The sequence below is a fragment of the Trachurus trachurus genome (genome assembly GCF_905171665.1).
Source record: "Trachurus trachurus genome assembly, chromosome: 16".
Taxonomy (NCBI): domain Eukaryota; kingdom Metazoa; phylum Chordata; class Actinopteri; order Carangiformes; family Carangidae; genus Trachurus; species Trachurus trachurus.
The window spans coordinates 8745480-8769535 of record NC_139902.1 but is presented as its reverse complement, the minus strand read 5'-3'; the positions used below and the strand labels follow the sequence as shown (position 1 = coordinate 8769535).

Genomic DNA, 24056 nt, shown 5'->3' with positions numbered 1-24056 from the left:
GCCGCAAACACGTCACTGAGAATCCACTCGGTGAAGACTCGATAATTGCAATGACTCAAAGGGGCATCATTTTGTTTTTTTCTAAGTTTGTCTCTTTTCTTTTTGAAAAAACATGATTCAGACGATTATATCTAAAACCCACTTCTATTACACCACACTCTGTACTTGCCAAATCACACATTTAAAGTTAGCACATGGGCAAGAGGTGCTATAGACGCCCAGTACACTCTGAAATATCCAACACTCTGTTGACATTTCCCGTTTCCTGTTTTTGCTCTGGTTTAAACTTATCTAATATATTACACAGAGATGAGTGTTGTTTATGTTATTTCACACACAACAGCTTGATCATTAAGCTTGTACAGGTTTATATTGAAACTAAAATAATAATTCATCATTCATAATAGATTAGCTCCTAAGGCCATTTTCAGTTTGTTTGATGATTAATGACTAAATAGAAGAGGACTGAAAATGAGGAGGCACAGATGTTTACCAATAACAAAAGTGAGATAAGTGGAGAGTGTCCTTGTGTGCATATGGTTTCTAATTTTTGGCGACAACCCAGCATGAAAGCAACAAACCTTCAAAACAAAACAAAACAACTCTTTTTAATCAAACTGGACCCTGACAAACTAGTTCAGACTGGGCCGTTTTCATATTAACGAATGGTAATGATAATAAAATAACTTCTATTTCTTTGACATTAATTTCATTTGTTGGCATCTAATTTAATGGGAATCATTCGTTGTGACAATGTCTCATCAAACAAAACATTCAGACATTTTAATGACAGACACACAACAAAAGCAGAGAGTCTTTTCTCAGCAGGAAGCAAAAAGCAGGCTCACCTAACCACAGGGGCCAACAAGACAGAGAGACATAGACACAGAGAGAGAGAGAGAGAGAGAGAGCTGGGCTCCCAGCAACAAACCACACACAGTGTCTTCTGTTAAAAACAAAATCGTTTTTTATTTTTTTGTCTCCCTCCATTTGATATCATTTTAAACTCCACTTGATGGATTTTGAAAAAAAAAAAAAAAAAAAAAAAGGAGACGCACTCCAATAAAAGTCAAAGAGGACAAGTTCAGCAACTAAAAGAATCAAAAAGAGTACAATCATCGCTTCACAACACTGAGCATCTGTCAGTGCAGAAGAAGACAAATGTTTTGTTCCTTTTCTTGTGTTTTTTATTTATTTATTTATTTTTTTAAATTCCCGTCTTGTGTGTTTACATTGATGATGAGATCTTGACAAATCGAACAAACGCCTGTAAATCTGTGTTGTGAATGAACCAAACACTCCTGCCCTGTGCGGATCAGACAACACAGATACACACATACAGTACTGTTTAATGCTCCTTGAAATACTCATGATCGTTGTGGAGCTCAATACACACTTGCACATAGATGCATATATACACACTCTTACATACTCCACACACACACACACACGCACACACACACACATACAAACACACCGTTTCTATCTTTTATCAGCAATGGCAGAGTGGGTACACACGAGTACTAAAGGGGTGGCAGGGCAGAACTTTTTACAGGTTATCTCCACACAAAAAAGAAATGGAGGACAGGAGGAAGGAAGGAAACCGTGTGTGTCTGTGTGTGTGTAGAGGGAGAGAGAGCGAGAAAGTAGAAAAGTAGGGGCAAGAGAGAGGGAGATGGGTTCCACATTCAACACTAACCTAAGCCAACTCATTCCCTCAATTATACACGGTGGGTTCTCTTCTGGTAAAAAATTTGTTATTAGTTTCCAAATGAGACATTTTCCATTACTGTGCAGTGAGGGTTCCTCCAGTCTCCTCACTCCTATTGCCCTCTTGAGGCACACAGAACATGGCCAGCCCCTATCACACATCCTGTCATGTACCCCCAGCCTCCAGCGCCCCTCACACAGTAATAAGACACTTGTAGCCCGCATCGGTGACTTCGTCGCAGCCAGGCATCCCTACCATTTCATAACCGCAATATAAATCAGCACAAAAACACCAGTTGGTGCTGTCACTTTTGAAAGAAATCCAAGTTTCCCCTGTCAGTTCTCAGCACCACAACCAATATTTACCCCTGGGTTGATTGACAAGGAAAATGCCAGGCGTGGGCTTGTGATTCACAGAGGCCAAGTAATGGGACTCTTTCTATGTTGGAGATGTGAGGTGGGCGACTTAATGACTAGGGGAGACATGGTGGGCGAGATGCCGCCATTGTGTTGCATATGGTCTGCGCGAAACGTTGCTGTTGCTCAACTGGTGGAGTGCAGCACGCTGTTAATTAGCCAGACGCTCGTGTTCTTAGAGAGGTGAGTGATTGACAAGATGCCATCTGCAGTAGCAGTGAGGAAGAGGGGCGAGGCCCGGCGGGTGGCTCCATGGACCCACATCTTTGCCGCAAGCTGAGGTTGTGAATATATACAGAGCACCTGAACGGCATGATGTGCATACGGAATCTATTCGACAAATATCAGCTAATAACTGACACAAAACACTACACTCTAAAATCTATCTATCTATCTATCTATCTATCTATCTATCTATCTATCTATCTATCTATCTATCTATCTATCTATCTATCTATCTATCTATCTATCATGCGACCCTTAAAAAAGGAATCCTACGTCCTGTCAAACACCTGAAGTGCTCACTCTTACAGACACTTTCCTCGTCACAGTCCTCTCTTGCACGCTCTATACTAATGCACTCATTAGCTGTGGTAATGGAACAGTACTGGGCCTTAATAGACTTGCAACATTGACTTTGCCCATGAGAACTGAATGAGCCTGCAATAGTTGGTAAACAATGGATAATTAGGATAATATATGGGAATTAAGCATACTTTGCTGTAAAGGACGCAAGCGTGGTTCTGGAGCAGTGATAATCATTCATATACAGTCACTCTGCGTAGCACGTCCTTTTTGGTGTGCTCACTCTGGTGGTGCAACGTTGGCAATTTCCCACGTTATCGAATCACAGTCTCTTACATATAATTTCTTACTCGGTACTCATAATCTTTGTGTATTTTATGTCCAGACATAAGCCTCTAGATACATAGTATCAATAGCTCTTGACATTCGCAATTGCAAAAATGATCAGGTTGCGTCTCTGTCATTACTAATAAAATATAGAGCAACGCGACAGCACCCGACAAATTGCACGTACAGTGTAAAAGCCTGGGGAGCATGTTGGTTAACACTTTATTATGTAGCAAAAACAAACAACAAATACTAACCCGGATTGACTTGAAAAGAAAAACAAATGATTAATTCTTCATTCCCTGCGTCTGAACCATAGCTCTGAACACACAGTTTACTGAGCTGACATTATAGCTCGCCCAAATAGTTTCAGAGAAGGGCTTAAAATCGATGTGCAATTAGAGGTGTCTTGTATCAGGCATGATGAATTATGCTCTCTGTTCTAAGGCTGGTCTATAGACACTTGATCAATTTAGCTTCTAGGGACCTGCTAAGGCAGGCCGGGGAGAAATTGCTCTATTCCAAAGCCATTCAGTCGAATGTATTGATTAACCATTGCACTCTGTATTGAAGGTGTGTTCGGGATCTGTTCAACGTAGCAAGGGTGCTGTAGGAGAGGCAGCCTGAGCCTGCTGCCACACATTAAACAAAGACAGAGGTACATTCAGACCTGCACTCCTTCTGCTATTCTAGTCTCGCCTTTAAAGCACTATAATTATTTTACTGTTTCACTACAACAGTTCAGGAACAATGTGCAGTATCTGTCCTTACACCCTAAAGAGCTTAATTACCCGACTCCTCTCAGCAAAGGCACAGTGATCCGAAACTGTTAAATGTATTTCAAAACCCTATACAATCCCTTCTCCTAGAGTCCTGCATGTCATAACACAGCGCTGCACAGCAAAAACTGCCATTCATTTAACCACACAAATCGACTGTCTTCTCTGGCTATTGCATGTGTAAATCTCTTAATTAAATCTCTGCATAAACAAAAACATGGGCTGCAACCTGTCAATACGTGCCACTTTTGTGAGCTCCACACCACACTTTTCATGCACCTTGTTAACAAAGATTCTGTAAACAGATTATCATAACCTTCAGCTGCAGGAGCCAATCAACATTTTCTCATCAGGGTGCACCGAATGTAATTAGGGGCCGAGCAAACGTCTTGTTTATATCACTGTAAACTCACTGAACCCCAGTTGGGGTGTTATTTATACACTTGAAGTAGGCCAGACTGTGTTTGTGATCAAGGCTATGTTAATGCTATTCATATTACATAGTGCAACCACAAATAGTGTGTGGTACTCCCTCCCGCGGGAAAGACCACAGCGCTTGAGTTTGGAAAGGCAATATGAGCGGCTGTCTGTCTTCTTTCCAATGAAATGGAGAGTTCACTGTCTGGTTAGTGTCATCCCATCTCCCTCTGGCTCTCAGCTTTTGGATTTGCATTGTCAGGGTATCCTCCCACAGGCCCATCGGAGCGGGTGCTCTCTCAACAGCTTCCTCGTCTACCCTCAAATAGTGCACCCTGGGGATGGGCCGCCTTCTTGCCCACACCTCTCCAGTCCTCCTCTCTGACACCACGAGTGTGACTCATTTACATACATCATGACTCATGAAAAAACATGTTCTTTTGCTGCTTGTTTGTACAAATGCCCAGATTCTGTTTATCACCACCACGGCTTCAAGTCATACTCCCCCTCCCCTCCCTCCCTCCCTCCCTCCCTCCCTGCCTCCCCCCTCCCACCGCCTCCATTTGAACCCTTTTCTAATAAACCCAAACATAACATACAATGTTTGCTTCTTGTTCTTATTTCTTTTTTTCTTTTTCTTTTTTCAAAATCCACCCATACACAAACACTGACGTGCTTTTTTCAAACCCACATTGAGAAACATGACAGCATGTTATTTTTTGTCAGATTTTTTTTTGGTTTGTTTTTTGTTGTTTTTTTTCTTCTTTTCATCAGTTTTTTTGTTCTTTTTCTTCATCAAGGACAGATTATGTACATACAGATGTTATATTCCACTGACATACCCAGTGGGATGTGGACATGGACAGGTATATGAGTGGGAAACAGAAAGAAAAAGGCAGCATGAAAGACAGATAGTGAGCGACTGAAAAGGTGAACGAGACAGAGAAAAGAAGCACTGACCGAGCGACCTGCTTTTGTGCTTGAAATGGAACCCATCATTATTTTTGGAGCAACAAGGTGCATGCACAAACAGTGTGTGGTCAGTCACACGGGACAACCCGACTACATCGCAGAGGGCAAGACTCTTTGAATACAACATGTAGTGTTTTGAATTAAGGGCCATTGAAACAAAGCTTCACAATCATTGCAGAGTACTGTACACAGTAAAAGTACAACAACAGACTTATTTGATATATCTTGTTAATGGCAGATATTACACCACAGCTTTAACCATATCTGATACCTCTTGCACAGTAGAGTTAAGGGGTTATTGCTGGTTTCAAAGAAAATCAAACAAAACACATTCAGACAACTGATTTAACACTGAGTAATTCCCCCTTAAGGTCGCAGTAGTCAGGGTTCAGCCGGGGTAAACTCATCTCTCCGTGCAGGCTCGTTATGGCAAATTTGCATATAGTCGCTGCATGTGAGTAGAACAGTGTTTCAGGGGAGAAACGAGCGCCACGCATTGAAATACGGGCTTACCGCCCGCTGTTTGTGCTGTACAGGGAAAGTGGCTGGATAATTGTGCCATGCGGGGTTTTGTAGTGCCCATGCCTGCATGTCACAGGTACACATTGGAGAGAGCTCTGGTGCACCGGGGCGAGGTTGTCCTTGAAGAGGATTCCTGTCAGTGGCAGGATTGAGCTTGATTTATGGGGGCCATCGTTGGCCGGCAGGAGGGACAGGTGGAGCCCGGGCTCCTTCACTTAGCCAACCACAGGTAATGGCTAATTACATCTTTATCTCCCTGCGGCCTGGCCGAACAAGAACTGACTTACAGCCATGACCAGAGACCGACATGGATCCAAATCATTTATCTAGCTGGTCGGAGAGAGACACACTATGATAAGTGGACAAATATGCTGTAAATGTGTGTGTGATGCAATTAACAGCGTGACAAAAAAAAAAAAAAAAAAGTCCAATACATAAACTGTTACAAATTATAAATTATATAATCATTCACTGCTTCTGGACTCAGATGAAATTATCCTCCAGACTGTTTCAAATGTGTTTTTAAAAAGCTTGTCATGGCAAAATAGAGCACATCACTTTGAAAACTTTACATCTTTTTTTTTTTTTTTTTTTCATTGTTGTTGTTCAATGTGTGTGTGACTTCTGAGAGTAAAGTACAAAAATTATTTTTCCAATGCACGGCTCATTACCATCTGATTTTGTTCTTTTTTTTTTCTCACATGGAATTACTATTCATAGTTATTCAAATACTTATTAACATCATCATCGGTAGTATTATTAACACCAAAAAAGTAAAAGCAGGTAACCTTGCAGAGTAAAACAGACACAGTGCAGGGAGGGGGGGCGGGGAGTGGGCTGGACGGAGGGAGGGGGGGAGGGAGGGGCAGGGAGGATGATATCACAACAGGAACATCTCTAACCGGTACATGCTATCAACAAGCGACACAGAGGATGGAGCTGCAGCTTCCAAACAGAAGACGTCGTTGCCACGGGGACGGGACAGTCTCTTGCTGCTTCAGAAGACTGGAGCGTGGTCGAGGCTGATGGGAGATGTCGTTCGGCGCCAGGCAACTAGAGGTCACCGGCGTGGCCTCTGTACTGCATATATTTACACTGGGGAGGAACAGGGAGGGAGGGGAGGGTTGGGGGGGGGCGTGACACGGAGCAGAGAACACTATAGCGATGCTGAGGGCGACTAGAGACAGCACGTAGAACAGAGGGGCGGGGGTGGCTAAAAAGGTCTGGGTAGTGAGGGGGTCTACATGCGAAATCTTGGTATAAACCCCCCCTAAATTACATAAAGGGGTAGTTAAGACTGACGCCATCACCACCCACCCTTTTTTTGTTTTATACATTTTGACATCATTCATAGCAGCTTCACTGCTACACAGTTAAAACCAAAAAGCCATACATGTTGAATGTAGGGAGGGGTGTGTGTGTGTGTGTGTGTGTGCGTGTGTGTGATCAAAGGGTGACACTTCACATGGCCACCAATTGGACATTTTTCAACAGGTCACATGACCGCCAGTACCACATTATTATTTCCATAAATACCCACCATAACATTGTGTTTTCATGTATAATTTCCATAAGGCAAACATTGTAGGTCAGTCATTAGTCTATGTATTATATTACATAAATGATCGTCCATTTGTTAGATTATCTATTTTCTCATTGATCACCAACACAATAATCATTAATATACACTCTCTATCAACATCAGCCTAGTGGTAATAATGAGAAGATAACAGGGTGAGGAGGGGAAGTACCAAGTCAGACAAATCTGCAAGGCATTCTGGGAGAAGAAGAAAGATGCAGACAGGGTGAGAGAGAGCGAGAAAGAGAGGAAGAGATAATGACAATGAGTTGACCTCAAAATTGAATCGAGGGTGCTGGGGGTTGGTGGGGAGAGGAGGGGGGGTTGATGTGGCCGTGTGTTTGATGCAATGACTCAATGGCTCCTGGAATAATGCATATTCTTTTTGTTCACAGTGATGGGTTCGTAATTAAAGAATTTCATTTCCTTCTTCCTTCCGTAGAGGGGGGAGGGAGGGAGGGAAGGAGGGAAGGTGGGTGGGAGAGGGGACAAGGAGGAGGAGGAGGAGGAGGGAGTTGGGTGAGGGGGGCGGGGGCGGCTTTCAGGGACTTTTAGGGACAATTCCAGATGGAGCTCGATCTTTACACCTTCACCAGAAACACGGCAGAGAGGGAGACCCACACGCACACGCCGAAGCTCAGCCCGGCGTGTAAACCGGCCCCTCGCCCCTGTATGGCCCCCGGTCCTGGAGGAGCAGAAGGAACAAAATGAGAGGAGAAATATGTACTGTTACATCGTCTAACATGAAGGTTCTCTGGTTGTGCTTATATAACAAATTCTTTCACTTCAGATACACGGTTGCCCATAAAATTGGAATAATTTTGTTTTCTGACACCTTCTTCGTTCTAGTTCCTATTATACAGTAAAGTTATTGTGGTTTAATTTTCACAGTGATATGTTTGAAAGAGACTGATCAATAGAGTTTTGGGATAGATATACTTTTGATCTATTAAGAATGAATCACATTGTCACAATCATTTAATGAGAAGAGGTTAAAAAAATATTCTCAACTCAAAATTAGACCTACATTTCCCATAATCCAACTGCTTTCCTTCTGAAACGGTTTTGTGTGAATATTTTATGGTGAATTTTTCAGTGTCTACATTTCTTCGTCTTTGATCCAGTGGATGATCCCATCAAAGATCATTGAGTTAATGAGTAAAATGAAAGGGGGCAGGGACTCATGTCCAGGTTCTGGTCATGGTAAATCTATCCTACTTAAGTTACAAAACTATTAAACGCTGTAGTGATAACCTGAGAATGGTTCCCTCAAGAGCACAGATGGATATAATTACTCACTATGAATCATATACCACCAGGAATCTCATATTTAGGATGCAAAGTTACAGCACAACTGAAAATTGGACAAATCATCAGTGAACAACACAAAGTGGAAGCCAGTGTAGGCTGCCAGTGGTCCCAGAAATGGGCTCACTGGTTGAGCGTAATTACAGTAATGTGCCAATTTTGATGCGATAGTGGGTTGTTGATGTTAAAAGGCTACATATGGCACTTTTAAAATGGTGAGCAAAGAGGTGCAAAAGCAGGGAAACAAAGTTGGGGGGGGGGGGGGGGGGCAATGACAGTGAGGGAAAGCGTATGAATAGAAATGCCACAAAAGTATCCGATTATGGTCAGATTTTCCGTGGCCGGTCCAGAACAGAAATGGGTTTGTTGTGTTCTAACGATGGCAGAAGCAGATTAGGAAGGAAAGAGGAGGCAGAGGGACAGATGATGGAGAGATAGGGTGACAGAAGTGGCAGCGCTGGTGGAGAAAGAGAGCAGGAAGATGTATGGGCCTGATGGGAGAGTGAGTCATTGAAGGGAGACTGGCCGAGATAATGGGTAAAGGAATGAAAGAAGAAAGGGGGATAGATGAAGGACTCACTTAAGATGGTAATGCCGAATGCAGTAAAGGAGGGAGGGGGGAGGGGGGGGCTGCTGGGAAATGGAAGGCTAGGAAATCGCTCATTGGGGACGGTTAAACGGTTAATGTGAATTGGGTTCGGAGAGAAATGACAACTTCTTGGGTAACGGGACAGAGCAGAGAGAGACACTTTGTGTGTGTGTGTGTGTGTGTGTGTGCAGGAATGTGTACAGACGAGAGATGGAGGGTGAGAGCGAGAACGAATGAGAGAGAGACGGTAATGTAGGCAAGCAAAGCTTTAATGGGGCGGAGAATAAGGAAAATGGGAAGAAGGAGGGAGGAGAGGGCTGAGGAGACGCTGTGCTGTGTGCAGAGCAAAAATGAGATTGGGCAAAGAGGGAAAAACAGTGTCATTGCATATGTATCGTTGGGTGGTAACGTGTCATGTCTGCTCAAACTCTTGCAGGTTGATTGATAGTCACATGAGATAAATTTGAACGTGCTTATGTATTTGTGCAAGCTTGGGTTGGCAGAAACGCGCACACTGACTGTCATGGTGTGTGTGTGTGTATGTGTGTGTGTGTGTGTGTGTGTGCACCTGCAAGTCGCACCGTGTGATAACTTACGAAACAGCAGCATGCTGGCGTTGGAAGCACCCAGACGGTTTGAGGCAAAGCAGGTGTAGTTGCCAAAGTGTTTCTCTGTCACATTGCTGAACAGCAACAGCGAGCGCGTCTTCTCGTTTTTGATCGTCAGGGTGTTGTCGTTCTCTACCGGCCTGGGTGGCGGTGGCGGCGGAGGCAGAAGTGAAGCGAAGGAGGGAAACGGGAAGAGAAAGAGAAAAAGAGTGTGACAGAAAAAGAGATAACGTAACATCGCACCTAGTGACTCAGCCCTCATAAGAGGCTTTTTTTCCCACCCCTTTCCATCTCTCCAGAGACAAACCCCCTCCACACATCGGCTCTGTCTCACCTTGCGCTAATAGTGAAATCTAACAGTCCATAAATAACAGAGACCTCCTGCTAGGGCCCATTATACTCTATTAACAGCTCTCTCTGGCTGGTAAAGGCTTGTCTAAGTACTTCTGTGCCTTACTTTGCCTTATGCCAAATCACTCCGACTCCTCTATGCTCTCCGGGACCTTTTATAAACTTGTAGGGACAGTCTATGTCGAGGTAATAAAGAGGAAATAGGTTTTCAACAAGTTTATCTTCCTCCAGAGATGGAAAAAAAAACATATATGATTATCTCAGACCTGCACTAATGTCAGGGGTAGCCAAGAGCACAACTGCAATATGCTAGGAGAAATTTGAAAAAGCTATTTATGAGTAAAAATAGGTTTTTCCAGGTCATTTTGTTTTATAAAGACCTCTGTCCACGCTGAAATGCCAAAACAATAATAATCTTCCATCCTCTTTTGGTTGGCAAACATTAAATTGTCAATCACAGCCAACATCTGTGGAGGGGCACGGATACAGCCCGCATACTCCTCTGAATCTCAGCCGGTTCGACGGTTTTCTAACCTCCTGGTCTCAATGATTAGACATTTTGAGTTTAACTACAGCTGCTCCCGCAATGTATTTATTCCTATTAAAATATTTGGTGCGTTTCAGTTGTCAGGCAATTTTATTGGTAGAAGCTGTCATTCCTCTGCTGCCACGCTGAGGCGTCGACCCATCAGTGTCAATGTCCCAAAACAAAAACACAGGTTAACAACAACATCTAAGTTGATATTATTTCTACAGTAAAATGCAAGGTTTGTTTTTTGGTGTTGACATTTTGAAGGTAAAAACATATGATTAGTGTGGACCAAGTGTGGAGAGAAAAACAACATTTGGTTGGCTTTGCTGTGACTGAGAACTAAGTGTCTAACGAATCAGCGGCGCACTCAGCAGCTGGTCTCACCTGTGTTCATCTCTGTACCACTCGAAGATGGCCGGCGGGACAGACATGGCTTCACAGCGCAAGATGGCTGTTTTACCCAAATGGGCTGGCATGTTCTTCATGTCTGTGATCATGGGAGGGTCTGCCGGGGAAACCGAGGGAGGGGAAAGAAGGGACAAAACAGAAGGAGGGAATTCAGCAATTAGTATACATCTGCCTTCGCTGAGAAGTGGAGTTAGGTCAGCTAGGGGTGGGCTGCAAGGTTGAAAAACCCCCATGGAGAACAAAATTAAGATGTATGAATTCATACATAATAATGCAGCTACGGTATTTACATATACCATTAATACATCATTGCGCTATAACCTGGGTGTGAGTTGAATTATCACCTCTGGGCTACTGTGGGATACTTACAGTTGACGGTGACCTTGACTTTTTGCTGATCGGGCGGAGCCACTCCGTTGTTGGTGATGCATTCGTAGTCCTCGGCCTGTTGCCTCTTGATCTCTGTGATGTCTAGAAACTCCCCATCACTCACCAACCCATCTATAGACATGAGGTAAGATGTCAAAGGTCACCATATATCAAATGGAAGGTCGGCCAGGTTCCTGATTTAAGGCGTGCTACTTGACAGACAGCTGAGGGAGGGTCATCACTCTTACAGGTGATTTATGAACATAAGAGAAGTGGGTATCACATAAAAACACACAGAGCATCTTTAAATGGTACTTTGGATACATTTCTCTAGTAGTAACATACAGTATAGGGCTGATGTGGTAGAAATTAATGATATTCATGAATGAAATTGATCACAAAGCAAGATCGCATACAAAAAATGCTAATCGATGTTTCATGCAATGAACTGTGCAACGAGCTGTCAGACAAAACTCCACATGGAATGACTATTTGCCAGCAATCGTTAATGGGTGAAACATAAAACAGCAGCATGATATTAATAAGAATACAATTTGACAAAAAGATATGAAGCTGAATTATTGCTAAGTCTTAATGAAACATATGTTAACAAGAATTTCAATCATATTCGTCTCATGATCCAAAGCTGGAGGCCTCAGGACGGCTCATGCACAACAGTAATGGGTCAGTTGGCAAATGATATAAGTAAATAAACATGATTTGGCAGCAGTGACATCATTACTTCTGCGGTGTCCGGGGAAATCGCAAGTTTTGCTTCCAAGCAGTGGACACACCAGGGGGTGTAGGGTGTGTGTGTGACAGCTTGTTCACTACATTATATAGTGAGAAGAATATTTGGCTGTTATTTGATGTTGACAAACTCCCAGGTGCCTCCAAAACCGAATTAGTCAGTCTCACACTTTCGCTCTTTTTCCTCAGGCGACAAACAGCCACAGAGTCTCTTCAGCGGGGAGAGTTGAATGGACGAGCTGCAAGTTATTGCTCCTTCATGTGAGGGAATGGATGTCGGTGGTGTTATTGGATTGACGGCGGCAGAGAGAGAGAAAGAGAGCAGGAACAGAGAAAGAATGAGAGCGAGAGTGCAGCCCCCGAACCCCTCTCCACCTCCTCCTCCTCCTCCCTCACTGCAAGTCTTAGCAGCCAGCTGTCTCACAGCCTCGAAAACCATTAGGCCTTTTTTTTTTCCTCCTCCCCTTTACCCCATTAAAGAAGTCAGACTGTGGAACACGACATAATATATAATCTCACCACTAACAAGGAAATCCAGCTCTTAAATTGCTGCTCACTTCTCCCTCTCAAAGTCCCCCCCCCCCACCAAACACACACACACACACACAACCACTGTCAATCAGTGGACCTTTTACTTCTCCTCACAAACACACCAACGGCTCTTAAGCACATTTGTGAGCAACACCGACGCAAACACACACAAACGCACACTCGCAAACGCTCACAGACACACACACAAAAAGGAAGCTAAACGCCACGATTATTCCTGTCAGAGATTAGCGCGGCGGTTCTAATTGAAGATTATACTGGAGGATTATTAGTGCGGCTACTGAGCTGGAGACGATTATTTGCAGCTGCTGCGGCAGAGGCTGAGCAGTGAGCGACAACCGCCGCGATGGCTGCCTGTGCCATCCGAGCGAGTATACGGGCGGGCACTGGGTGACGGGGTGGGGTGGGTGCAGCAGTGTTATTCACTCATTCCATTAGTCTAATAAACACAGCTCTCTTGTGACATCTCTGTCAAGCAGGCAGAACACCCAACTTTGCCAAGGGAGGGGGGGGGGGGGGGTGAACGATAGAAATCAGACAACTAGCTGGAGAAATTACACACAAGGCTGTTACACCTGACTTCCGGGAAATGAAAAGGACAAAGAAAATATAAAAAATGAGAGCAATCGAGCGTTAGAGAGCGCATTACAGCCACACAGAGAGCGGCAATTTGCGAGAGATACTGAGCAAGAGGCTGAAAGAGATACACAGATGTGGAGATAGAGGAAAAAGCAACACGGAGGTAAACGAGTAGAGATGTCGAGTTTGGTATTTGATGCGGCTGCTTCCTTCTCGGTCTTCTCATTCTCAGCACCTACAGTAGGTGTGATGTAATATGACAGTGCAAAGCAGCCCTCCCGCTCATCCTTTCCTCCCCTCCCTCTCTCTTCGTCCCCTGAGATCTCCAGACCTTCATGGCACACTTCTCTCCACTTTGGTGGGAGATCATATCTGACTGCAGCCGGCCCCTGGCACTCCTACAATGGCCTGTAAAATACAGCTCCATCAACCACTTATGGCTTTTGAAGGAGCCCGACTCCTGACCACCAGAGATAGTTGGATTGCACCTGAGAAGAAGAGAGAGAAGAGGGGGGAGGGGGTGTGGATGAGAAGGGAGGAGGTGGATCGGGGGCTCCGGCCTGCCCTACAGTGAAACTGTGCTCTATATCCCTGGCAGCAGTTTGAGCCTGACTAGATCATTGGGGCACTTGATTTCTCGGCTCCTCTTATCCATTTCCATTACAAAAACTACCGTCAAGGCAGAGAGGACTGATAAAAGGCATAAAACAGAGAAGGATGGACAGGCTGACAGACTGTAAAACCTGTCATTTGGAAGAGTAAGGGGCTGAAATGTGTTCTAGTTGAGCCAAATGAAGCTACAGCTGAATTTAAAACAGGAAGGCCACTTCGCCCCAGCTCTCTGCACACGTCTAAAAATCACTCCACAGCCAAGAATCCAAGTAGTTTATTCTTCCCTCAGTTATATGTCTGTTCTACCTATTAGAGTCTGACTATTACTGGACTTTTGAGGCTGATGGATATAAAGCAATACTCTGTATTGAGAAGAAACAACCCATGAAAAATCCAATGAATTAATCCTATCGTCTGTGTAGCTTAATTCCTCTGTGCTAAATACCTGCATTGTTGTCACCTTGGCACTGTGTCACATGTTCTTTCATCAGCCTGAACATGGGCTCTGTAGTTTATTCTGATTCAATCCCACATACACTGTCCTGCTGCTCTAGACACTCACTAATGTGTGTTAATTCACATCTGAAAATAGTTTCCCAACCAACACAATATTTACTCCTCCGTTGTTTGTTAAAGTCTACATCACCCAGCTGTTTGGGGAAATTATTTCTTTGAATCCAACTGTACATTCAAGACCAGTTTTAAAAATCCACGTCTTCAGTGTGAGCAAATAAGCTCAGGGCTGAGAGCCACGGGGTAGGGGAGTTTGGAGGGATGCACTGACGCATTGTTGGTTTCAGTTCAGCAATAACAGGGACTGCCAGAGTTAACAGTCAAACACAAGCACATAAACATTTCTGATGGGCACAGCTTACATATGTTTATAATAGAACTGCAGCCAAGACATGCACTGAGCAGGAGATTTTACAGCTGAAAAATAAACTTGTCTCTGTCTCTGGTCTCTGCTGGCTGGATGCCTGCAGACTCCCCTCTCCTTTCCAGTCACCTGATTTCCCAAATCCCCCTGCACACCTGCTCCTGGGTCCCACATGAAGGCACATCTGCGCCTCGCCGACTTTACCCCGTGTATATATACCTGCCCACGAGCACCGGTCCTCTGACACATTCTCTATTGTGCCTTCATGGGGGTAGTTTTTGAGCCTCTGCCTACCTCTTCATCAGTTCTGCCTCTCTCTGCTCTCCTCCTATTCCTGCTGGATTTTTGTTTTTCGTGCCTCCACTCACGAATCGCTCGTTGCAACGAATCAAGAGCCAGAAAATCGTGTTTTAATCCTGCTCTCCACACCCCAACAGCTAAATTATTTAATCAATCCCATAAAAACCAAATCAAACAATTCACCCTGAGTTGTGACCGTCATATCTCTGACCCATCTGCACCCGACAATCACTTCACCTTCCCATCGGTACGTGCATCGGTCCATGCTAAGCCTGTGTGTACGTGTTTAAATGGATGGGGTGTCACCAGATAAGGCCGTGATGTACCGGTGTATTTAGGCGGATGAGACAGGATGCCTGTTTGTCCCTGAGTGGGTCAGCTGATGGATGCCGGTGAAAGCGAACAAAGGCGACAAATTGCATCTGAGCTGTAGCAAAGAGGAAGGCGGTGGCGCCAGTGAACACCGGTGCAGAGTCATCATCAGCACTATTTGCATGTTCAGAGAAGTTGCGGAGGAGTCAAGGGCTTTTTGTTTTTAGGTCTGTGCCTCACCTCTGAGGTGGTGCAAATAGCTCCTCCCACTCATCCACCACGAGACACACACACACACACACACACGCATAGGCTACACACACACATTTTCCACCTAACCTCCACAGACACTGCTCTGCTCATCCTTTCTCCCCCTCCCTGCAGTTTCTCCATGCAGTCTCTGAGTAATGGGGACAGATGGCTGGCAGCTTCTTGCTGTTTCTTTGGGCTCGTCCACCCCCCCACCCCCCCCACAACCACCACCACCAACCCCTCCCCACCTCCTTCTCCACTGCCCCTGGTCTCCTGCAACTGATGGCTTGGTTGCAGAGACTCCCATGGAATAGCAATGCGGCCCATATCTCTTTCTCTGCAAGCTGAGGGGTTATAGGGGGGAGAGAGGAGAGGAGGTGTGAGATGGAGGGGGTGGAGAGGGAGGATTACTGCTGACAGAGGAGAAATTCTGTAGGCTCGCAAGAGAGGACAACTAGACAGACTTTGTGATGTAAGGTTGTGTGTTTGCTGCAGCTGTGCGTTCATGCGTGCTTTTCTTTTCTCCTCTATTTTTGCATGTCTGTGGGTGTCTCTGAGTGTGCAATCGCTACCGGGCATGTGCGTGCCTGAGGTTATTGTACTGTAATGTGTATAGGTTCACAGACACTAACTGTGCAGAGAGGGACAGTGCATGTACAGCAGGCTAACCCAGGGACAAAGAGAGCAGAGAGGAGCAGACCTCAGAGCGAGCCCAAAGCTGTGTGTAAGTACAGCAGTACAGCAGCTTCTGCATTTATTGGCCTAACAGTATAATTACAGTGTTGAATAGTTATTCACACTGACCTATTTATTATTGCCGTCTCGCTGGTGCATGCGAACCGTGTTGTTGCCACTGTTACAATTCAGCCAGCTCTGTTATGTGATTTAAAAAAAGGGCTTTTAACTATGACTTCAACACTGATGCAATAAAAGCTTCACAGAGTCAATTATTTGATCTCCAAAACACGCAGAAAGCCTAAAATCATCCCAAAGTTACAGCATTTGGAAACTTTTCTTTGGCACACAATGCAGGTATATACTGTTTGTGTGTGTGTGTGTGTTTTAGAGCTCCTGAGTTTGTATTTCTACCCTCATAGAAAAGAGGCAAACAGCAGAAACATACCGGTACTTGGCTCTAAGTCTAATCATCACAGTAGCAGAATGCACTCAGGAATTAAGTCATAATACAGTGAATGGTATATTCAGCACATAGCAGTTTCCTTGATGATACAGCACTACCAGTGCAGTTGTAATAAACTCTACAACCGAAACAATCTCTAGAGGCCACGTAATGGTTATTTCCCTGACTTTGGACATTAGTGGTGACAAAGCTTCGGGCATACAGGGAATAAATGCTGATCAAATGAAACGGATCTGACTCCCATCAAGCGATGCACCCGGACCACCCTGATCTAGTGCTGATTCCACACACAGACGGAAGACAAAAACAGCTGATTTAACGCCAGGAGCCGCTGTTAGCGTCAGTTGGCGTCGTGATGCCGGTTGACAGAGTGGATGAAGACAGATGCTGATGATTACGGGTGGCGCGCTGGGGATAATTACGTATAATGCGCGGTTATTTGGGACCAAACATTGGGACATAGAGAAAATACAGCACTATGAATTTAAGAAGGGGACAGGCTGAACAGCTGGGTTTAAGAATGATGACACAGTGATGTGGGGGATAAAGACACGGGCACCGGTTGAATGCTGATAAGCTTTTACGCTGGCAGGAGAGAGAAAAAAAAAGACTATAAAAGGCTGAACAGGGTTAGGGATGAATGTGAAGACGTGGAGATAAAGGTGAAGCTGAGAACAAGAGATTTCTGGATGTGGAGACGAGTAAAAGAAGAAGGGGGTAGCTTACATTTCTGGTCTTTCCAGGTGACAGTGGGCTCGGGCCGACCCACTGCCAGGCAGTAGAGGTTTACATTCTCCCCCTCGTTCACCGACACGTTTTTTGAGATGTTGACGATTTTGGCCGGCACTGAAAGACAAATGAGAAATATGATCTCAAGTATCCCTGTTCTTATTTCATAGTGCAAACTCCTCCACTGTAGACGGACAGGCAATCATCAGCTGATTAATGATCTGTGCCCGAGTGCTTAGTGAACTGTGCAACAATATGCTTGACCCTCTACTTAAAAAAATGTGCTGAATCCTAAAATGGGCATTAAAATCTCCCTCTTCTGACATCTAATCTAATTTAATCTTTAAAGAAAAGAGACATTTGTAAGTGCTAGTAAGATTTTTCATTTTTTTGGTACTTCTTTTAAGTGAAGGACCACCCCTGGATACTATTTTGCCTCAAACTCACAAAGTGTTGGACCACTACATGTAGTAAGTTTGATAACAAGATGGCCCTTGAATTATATGGCCCATTATCATTGTTTTTAATGAGCTTGGCCCTGAGACAATTTTTGCGAAACATCTACCAAGGATCCTATTTCTCTCTATCTTGCTGCAGTTGAATACTTGCAGCAATGAAGCACAGATTGGAGTGGTGCTAAAGCTGCTCCTGCTTGATGCACTGACTTGAGGGTGTAATTATTTTGTGTGATATCAAGCTAGGGCTGAAATTGCAGGCGACTTGGAATCAGGTGTATATGGTCATCTGTGCCAAGCCTCGGCCCCTGCAGACACGAGCGTTTGTTTGGCTGCAATGCAATGTGAAAACTCTGTTAGTTCACAGCGGACATTGTCTCTGCCACCTGTGAGCTGTGAGGCCCCGTGTTTTCATTCCAGCACAATGTACCTAATATATCCTGTTAAAAGTTTTCAGTTTCATGCTGCTGGTGATGTATAACTGCAATCTGCAGGGGGAAAAGGTCTGAGATTCAGCCTGTGGGCAGTCCTCAGCCAATACATCATGTCACTCAGGATCAGTCAGACTCTCACTCACTTAGCTGCTGACTCGATGACTGAGCCCCAGTTGTGGTTGTGCACTGTCAGTTATTTAGTTAGGCAGTTGGACAGCCCCTTGTGTACCTCATTTCCTCCACACGCATCCTCATCCATCTGATCTGCCTGAACTTTCTGTTTATAAAGACGAGCAACCTTTACAGGTCAAAAGAAAATGATTGGGACTGAATTTCCATCACCTGCACTAGTTTGCTTCTCTGCATCCACACACACACGTACAAAAAGCTGTTAAGACATAATCAAGTAATTACATCTTGATGTAACGATAAATACCAACCTTAAATACTCAAACATCAAACATTAACTGCAAAGTTGTCTGTCATATATTTAAGCACAATTTAACTGAAAAAAAAAAAATACTCGGAAACATAACCATAGAAAATCTTAATTGCTTCCTCTGATGTCAAACCTCAATCACACCCAGTAGGCAGGACTATGCTTGGATGAACGATGAAATACATAATTAAGCCATTTAGCTGATGTTTTTTTTTTATAACCAAGCAGTTTAGAGTACCGTGAGCACACACTTTATGTTCAGCCGCAGTGGCAATCAAATCTACAGACTCTGGATACACTAGGGAAATGAGTTACAGCTTATACTGGAAGTTATATAAACACTTCTCCCCTGACTGATTCCTATTGCATCTTTAACACGGCTGCCAACCTTGAACGATGAGGTAGACGTGGGCGATGCGGGGCATGTTGTTGGCCTGAAAGGTGCAGGTGTAGGGCCCCTCGTCGGTGACTTGCACCTTGTCGATGTGGATGGAGAAGTCGCTGTTGTTGCTGTTGACCAGCGTCACGCGCTTGTCCAGCGACCACTTGTCCGTCCCCGTGAACAGGATGTTGGAGCGGTTCAGCCAGGCCTTGTGAGTCACCTCCTCGTCGATCCGGCATCTGTGGCACAACAGGAGGTGATAGACAGGTGAGAGGCCTGGCCCTGTGAGGTTAACATTGTTTTGATAGGGTTGATATTGAAGGTGTCAGTGCTGAGCGAGGTGTTGTTTTGTTGGTTGTTCCGGCACATAATGGCCTAGACTGATTTCATTACAGTAGGTTACAAATGGGCGACCAAAGAAAGACCCAGCGTGGTGCAGTGCTGAGCACCACAACAGCAACACTGCTCCTTTGAATAGACAGAACGAGCGTCTTACAGTCTGTTCCCCTCAGAATAAGACCTCTTGGTGTGTTGATAACAGGTGCAAACACAATCTAACACCTCGGTCCAATTTTCCCTGTAGGCGTTCAATTAGGTGGAAATATAGTTACTGAAAAGGCCGTAGCATATGATTCACAGCAAATTTCTTACTCATCAAACCATTCAGTAACCTTCTGCCCTGCATGTAAGCATCTGCATTCATTATGCATCTCCAGTCATTTCATTGTATTTTATATATTTATTTGCTGTTTGTTCCTACGTTTTGTTTTTCGTCTGTCTGTAACCTCTTGGGTAATGCAGTACAAACAATAAATTTTTTTTGTGCATCTTTCAAAATGGGTCAAATTACAAAAATAGAGATCAGTCAGAGAAACGTATCAACAGCTTGAATGCAATCACAGCGAGGCAATCGTAACATTACTCTTTGTTTTGACTACAGGGAAACATTGGAAACTAAATGTAGTCCAGATGCATACAGTATTGATATATGTCATCTGGCCTTATGCCCAGAAGCGGTTGTGGACTCTTGCATAAAGTAAATAGCGATAAATAGAGACATATATGAAAATAATGACAGGTACATGGCAGGAAAATAACAGTGCCACTGTGGTTAGGGAGCAGTAAATCTAATTCTCCTCTACAAATAAGCTGCTTCATAACTGGAGCCAGTGGCCAAAGGTGTAACTCCAGTTCTTGGCTTGGCCACTAGATGTCCTTAGCTTCAACTAGTTTGAGGACATGTCTCTGTAGTCCTCATGTTTAATTGATATGTCCTGGATAAATATCACCATTGAGGTAGATCTTAGATCACCTGCCAAGTCAGTGCCAGTGACACCACAGAGTACAAAAGAAGCACTGCACAGGTGACCTGAGGCTGGAAGTCTTTGACAAACAGGCTACAAGGCAGTGGGCTGAATGGTTCAGGGGGAAACTGTACCGGCCAAAACACTGCAAGCGGGTTAGAGGAAAAGATGAAGAAAGCTTTTTTGATTAAAATTCAAATTTGTGGTTGGTGGGTTTAAATAAAAGATGATATAGTAAGAAAACACACACATAAAAATATCATTATCTGTGTCCAAACGCTCTATTAATCTATTTCTAAAATTAATCACTTCTGCACTGATGATGTTGCTACAGGACTGCAAGCCCAGAGGAAATAAGCACCATAATAGCATCAAATGTGCCTGGTCTTAATGGCCCGCATCAAAGCCAAACACAACAGCATTGTCTCAAGCATAACACACTACTTGTGCCACTTGGGCAAAAAGTGATTTTACATGAAAATGGAGTTTATTTATGAAGCTCTTTAGCCTTTTGTTTGTCAGCTACTGGCTGCCCAGTGCAAATTAAACGTACACACACGTCTGATTACAAAATATGCAATCACATCTCTGCTGATGAAGCTATACGCGCAGTTCTGTGCAGTGAAATCTAATCTCAGAGCACTCGATGGACGACTGCGAGTGGAATTTAAAGCAGTGGTTCACCAACTGGTGTCTGGGCTCATCCCAAACAAGTCTAGAGGCGGAGAGATGGTTGATAGGAAACCAATGCAGAAGATCTCATTATCTATCATTTGGGGTTTTTTTTCTATTGGGGTTAGGGTTTCAAGCTGCATAATTAAATCAAGCAAAAACTGAGGATGAATAATCAAACCTGGTTTGAACCGGTCAGAACCTATAGACTTCCTGTATGCACCTTCTGTAGACGGGTCACAGATAGACACTGTTTGTTTTAAAGCAGTGGAAAACTAAGTTGAACCACTGATCTGAAGAACTGTAGATTTACCAGTGACTGTGGCAACAACTGTTATATTGAGAAACAAGAAAGAGTTGCTCGAGGTGCTTGTAACGTTGCACAAAAGAAGAAGCAAAAGGTGACACTGGGGTGTACGCACCCACGTGCATTCAAGTCAGAATATTATGTGTAAAAAAACACTCAAAATAAATGGATTTGGATATAGATGATTTGACTTCTACATATCTTCACTCAAACAGCTCCAGGCTAATCTTGATAATATGACACATCAGTTCTCTGTTCCTTTTGATTGCCAACTTTTAGAGACATTTGTTGTTGTTAACAAATATTGACAGAGCTGTACATGGCCTCGGAGTAACACATTCAGTTTTAGTAGAAGACCCACTTTTCTTTCAAGGAAAAAAAAATACAATAAAAAGAGGAATTTTCTCAGAGATCTGGAGAGGTGCAGGCATAAAGGTGATGAAAGTAATGTTGACTCGGATTTCTCTTTTTTTCCCTTTTTTTCTGCTGCACTGCTGAGTGTACTGCCAAGCCAGGTCACATCCATGTGAGCGAGGGAAAAAGCAAGTTGGCTGTTTCTGAGCTTTGCTTTGTGAGCTACAAATGGCAGCTGTGATTTCTACTTTATCAGTCACAGTTAGGCAGGTGTGGTTGGATGCAGTGGAGGTCTGCCTGCAGAGCTGACCGGCACATCATTACTGTTACATCTAAGCACAATGAGGAGGCGATTGTAGACAGACTGGACGACTCCAGCGACATTTGACGGATACTATTATTATTATTGTTTAATTAGCTACAGGAAACACAATGCTGGAAAATATGGCACAATAATGGAGTTGCGTGACAGAGAATTGGCAATTAAACTGGGATGGCAGGTGGGTGGGAGAAACAAACATGTTTTTGATGTAATTAGTGGGTGCAGGTGTAGGATCAAGAGCTACCTCAAAGTGACGCTTTCTCCTTCCAACACTGTAATATTGTCCGGCAGGTATCCGATTTCCGCTCCGTGCACGCTGGACCCTGCCAAGAAAAACAAGAAGAGACCAATGAGCATCCAGTAATGGCACCAAATGCTGCGCTGGTGTTCATCAATCTCAGGTCAGGTGTTTGAGGATAGACTAGCTCACCGCATCACTTCAGGCAAGGATGTGCTCTGCATCCCGCTCACTTATTTCTGAAGGGAAAGTAATAAATATACTAAACAAAGGAGTCACAATGTCTGCACTGACCCCCATACTTGAATAATGATTTGGTTTTACCCTGCATTCTGGTGGGATGCACGTTCATTGAACAGCACTGATAATGAGCCAAGGGAAGAGGATTCACGCGGAGCTGCCGGAGCGTGAAATGAAGGGACAGCAACGGTAACAGAAGGGATGCTCATCCTGCCTACCAATACACACACACACATACACACTCACAGAACAGAGGCACATGCTTATAATAGCGCACACATAAGAAAGAGACACACATCCTGAGAGCCATTAGTTGAAGAGGAGATAGCTACGAAACTTGGCATCTGTGAGGTGTGTTTGACACACTCGGGTGAGAAAAAAAACTTAAAACCAGTTTGAAGTCATTTTTGTGAACTTGCTTGGACTGCAAACAAAGATAACCAAAGACCTTATACGCTGGCAGGGATATTGCCTACTGAGGCAAGTCGCTCCCCAGTAAGACACCTGGCTCTGTCCATCTAAACTCTGCCAAATCACAGCAAGACACCAGATACCTCAGCTTGTGTTCTCCCTCCATCTCTGACAATCTCTTTCTCTCCCTCCGCCTGGAAGATGACCTCAATATCTCAATAGGTTTTTTGCTGCGGTCTAGCCTTGAGGTTTAATAAATGGCGACTTTATGAAATGAAGCTGCTGCAGTCGGGAGCTAAGAAGCACCTCGGCGTTTGTTAAATCGCCACACAAAGTCAAAGGCGCGTCGAGCATGCTGAGTGGGAGACCACGAAGAGATGAGACCGCGAAAATGACGGCAATGCACCAGTACGCGGACAGGAAGTGTGGGTTTTAAATCAAAGGAAGACCCGTGGTTTGATTACAAAGAATAATGAGAGAGGCTTCAGAATTATAATGCAGATCATGGATTGCTAATCAAAAGGTTTTCAAACTGCATAGCAGAAAGTCCTGCAAAGTGCCAACTAGACTAAATAATAATTTATCATCTCTTAAATTAAGACTAATTATGTCTGTTCTCTTTTTCTGTGAGTTTCTGACTGCAAGAGAGTGAGTTGGCGGATCAGCATGGATACACCACAGCTGATATAGGCTAATATTCAGGCTTGCGTATTCATGTATTCATGTATTCATGTGTGCATGATAATGTGCCCGCACCAAGGCATGTGTTGCTCATGGTTGTGTGTATTAGCAGGTACAGTATCAAGGCATCTGTTGCTCATGGGTGTGAATGTGTGCGTTTGTTTGCTCGCATACCGGCGCAGAGCAAGAAAAGAGGACAAACTAATGATGCCTCACAAGAAAACTGGCCCTGAAAATCTCCCGCTAAAAGCTGTAATCGCATTAATGGCTGCTGCTGCTGCTGCTACTGCTGCTGCCACTGTT

General features: G+C 44.1%; 1 protein-coding gene across 1 annotated transcript in view; it reads right to left on the bottom strand.

Moving 5' to 3' along the window:
* Window positions 1-7829: 7829 nt before the first annotated feature.
* The window catches only part of iglon5 (IgLON family member 5), a gene marked incomplete at both ends in the record, with an annotated part of 88061 nt that continues 71834 nt past the window's right edge, over window positions 7830-24056 (bottom strand). The window contains 7 exons of the mRNA XM_083989708.1: window positions 7830-7933; window positions 9742-9893; window positions 11021-11141; window positions 11414-11545; window positions 17512-17631; window positions 19231-19463; window positions 22428-22506. Of these exons, the coding sequence (XP_083845834.1) occupies window positions 7830-7933; window positions 9742-9893; window positions 11021-11141; window positions 11414-11545; window positions 17512-17631; window positions 19231-19463; window positions 22428-22506 (941 nt within the window). The remainder of the gene's footprint in view (window positions 7934-9741; window positions 9894-11020; window positions 11142-11413; window positions 11546-17511; window positions 17632-19230; window positions 19464-22427; window positions 22507-24056) is intronic.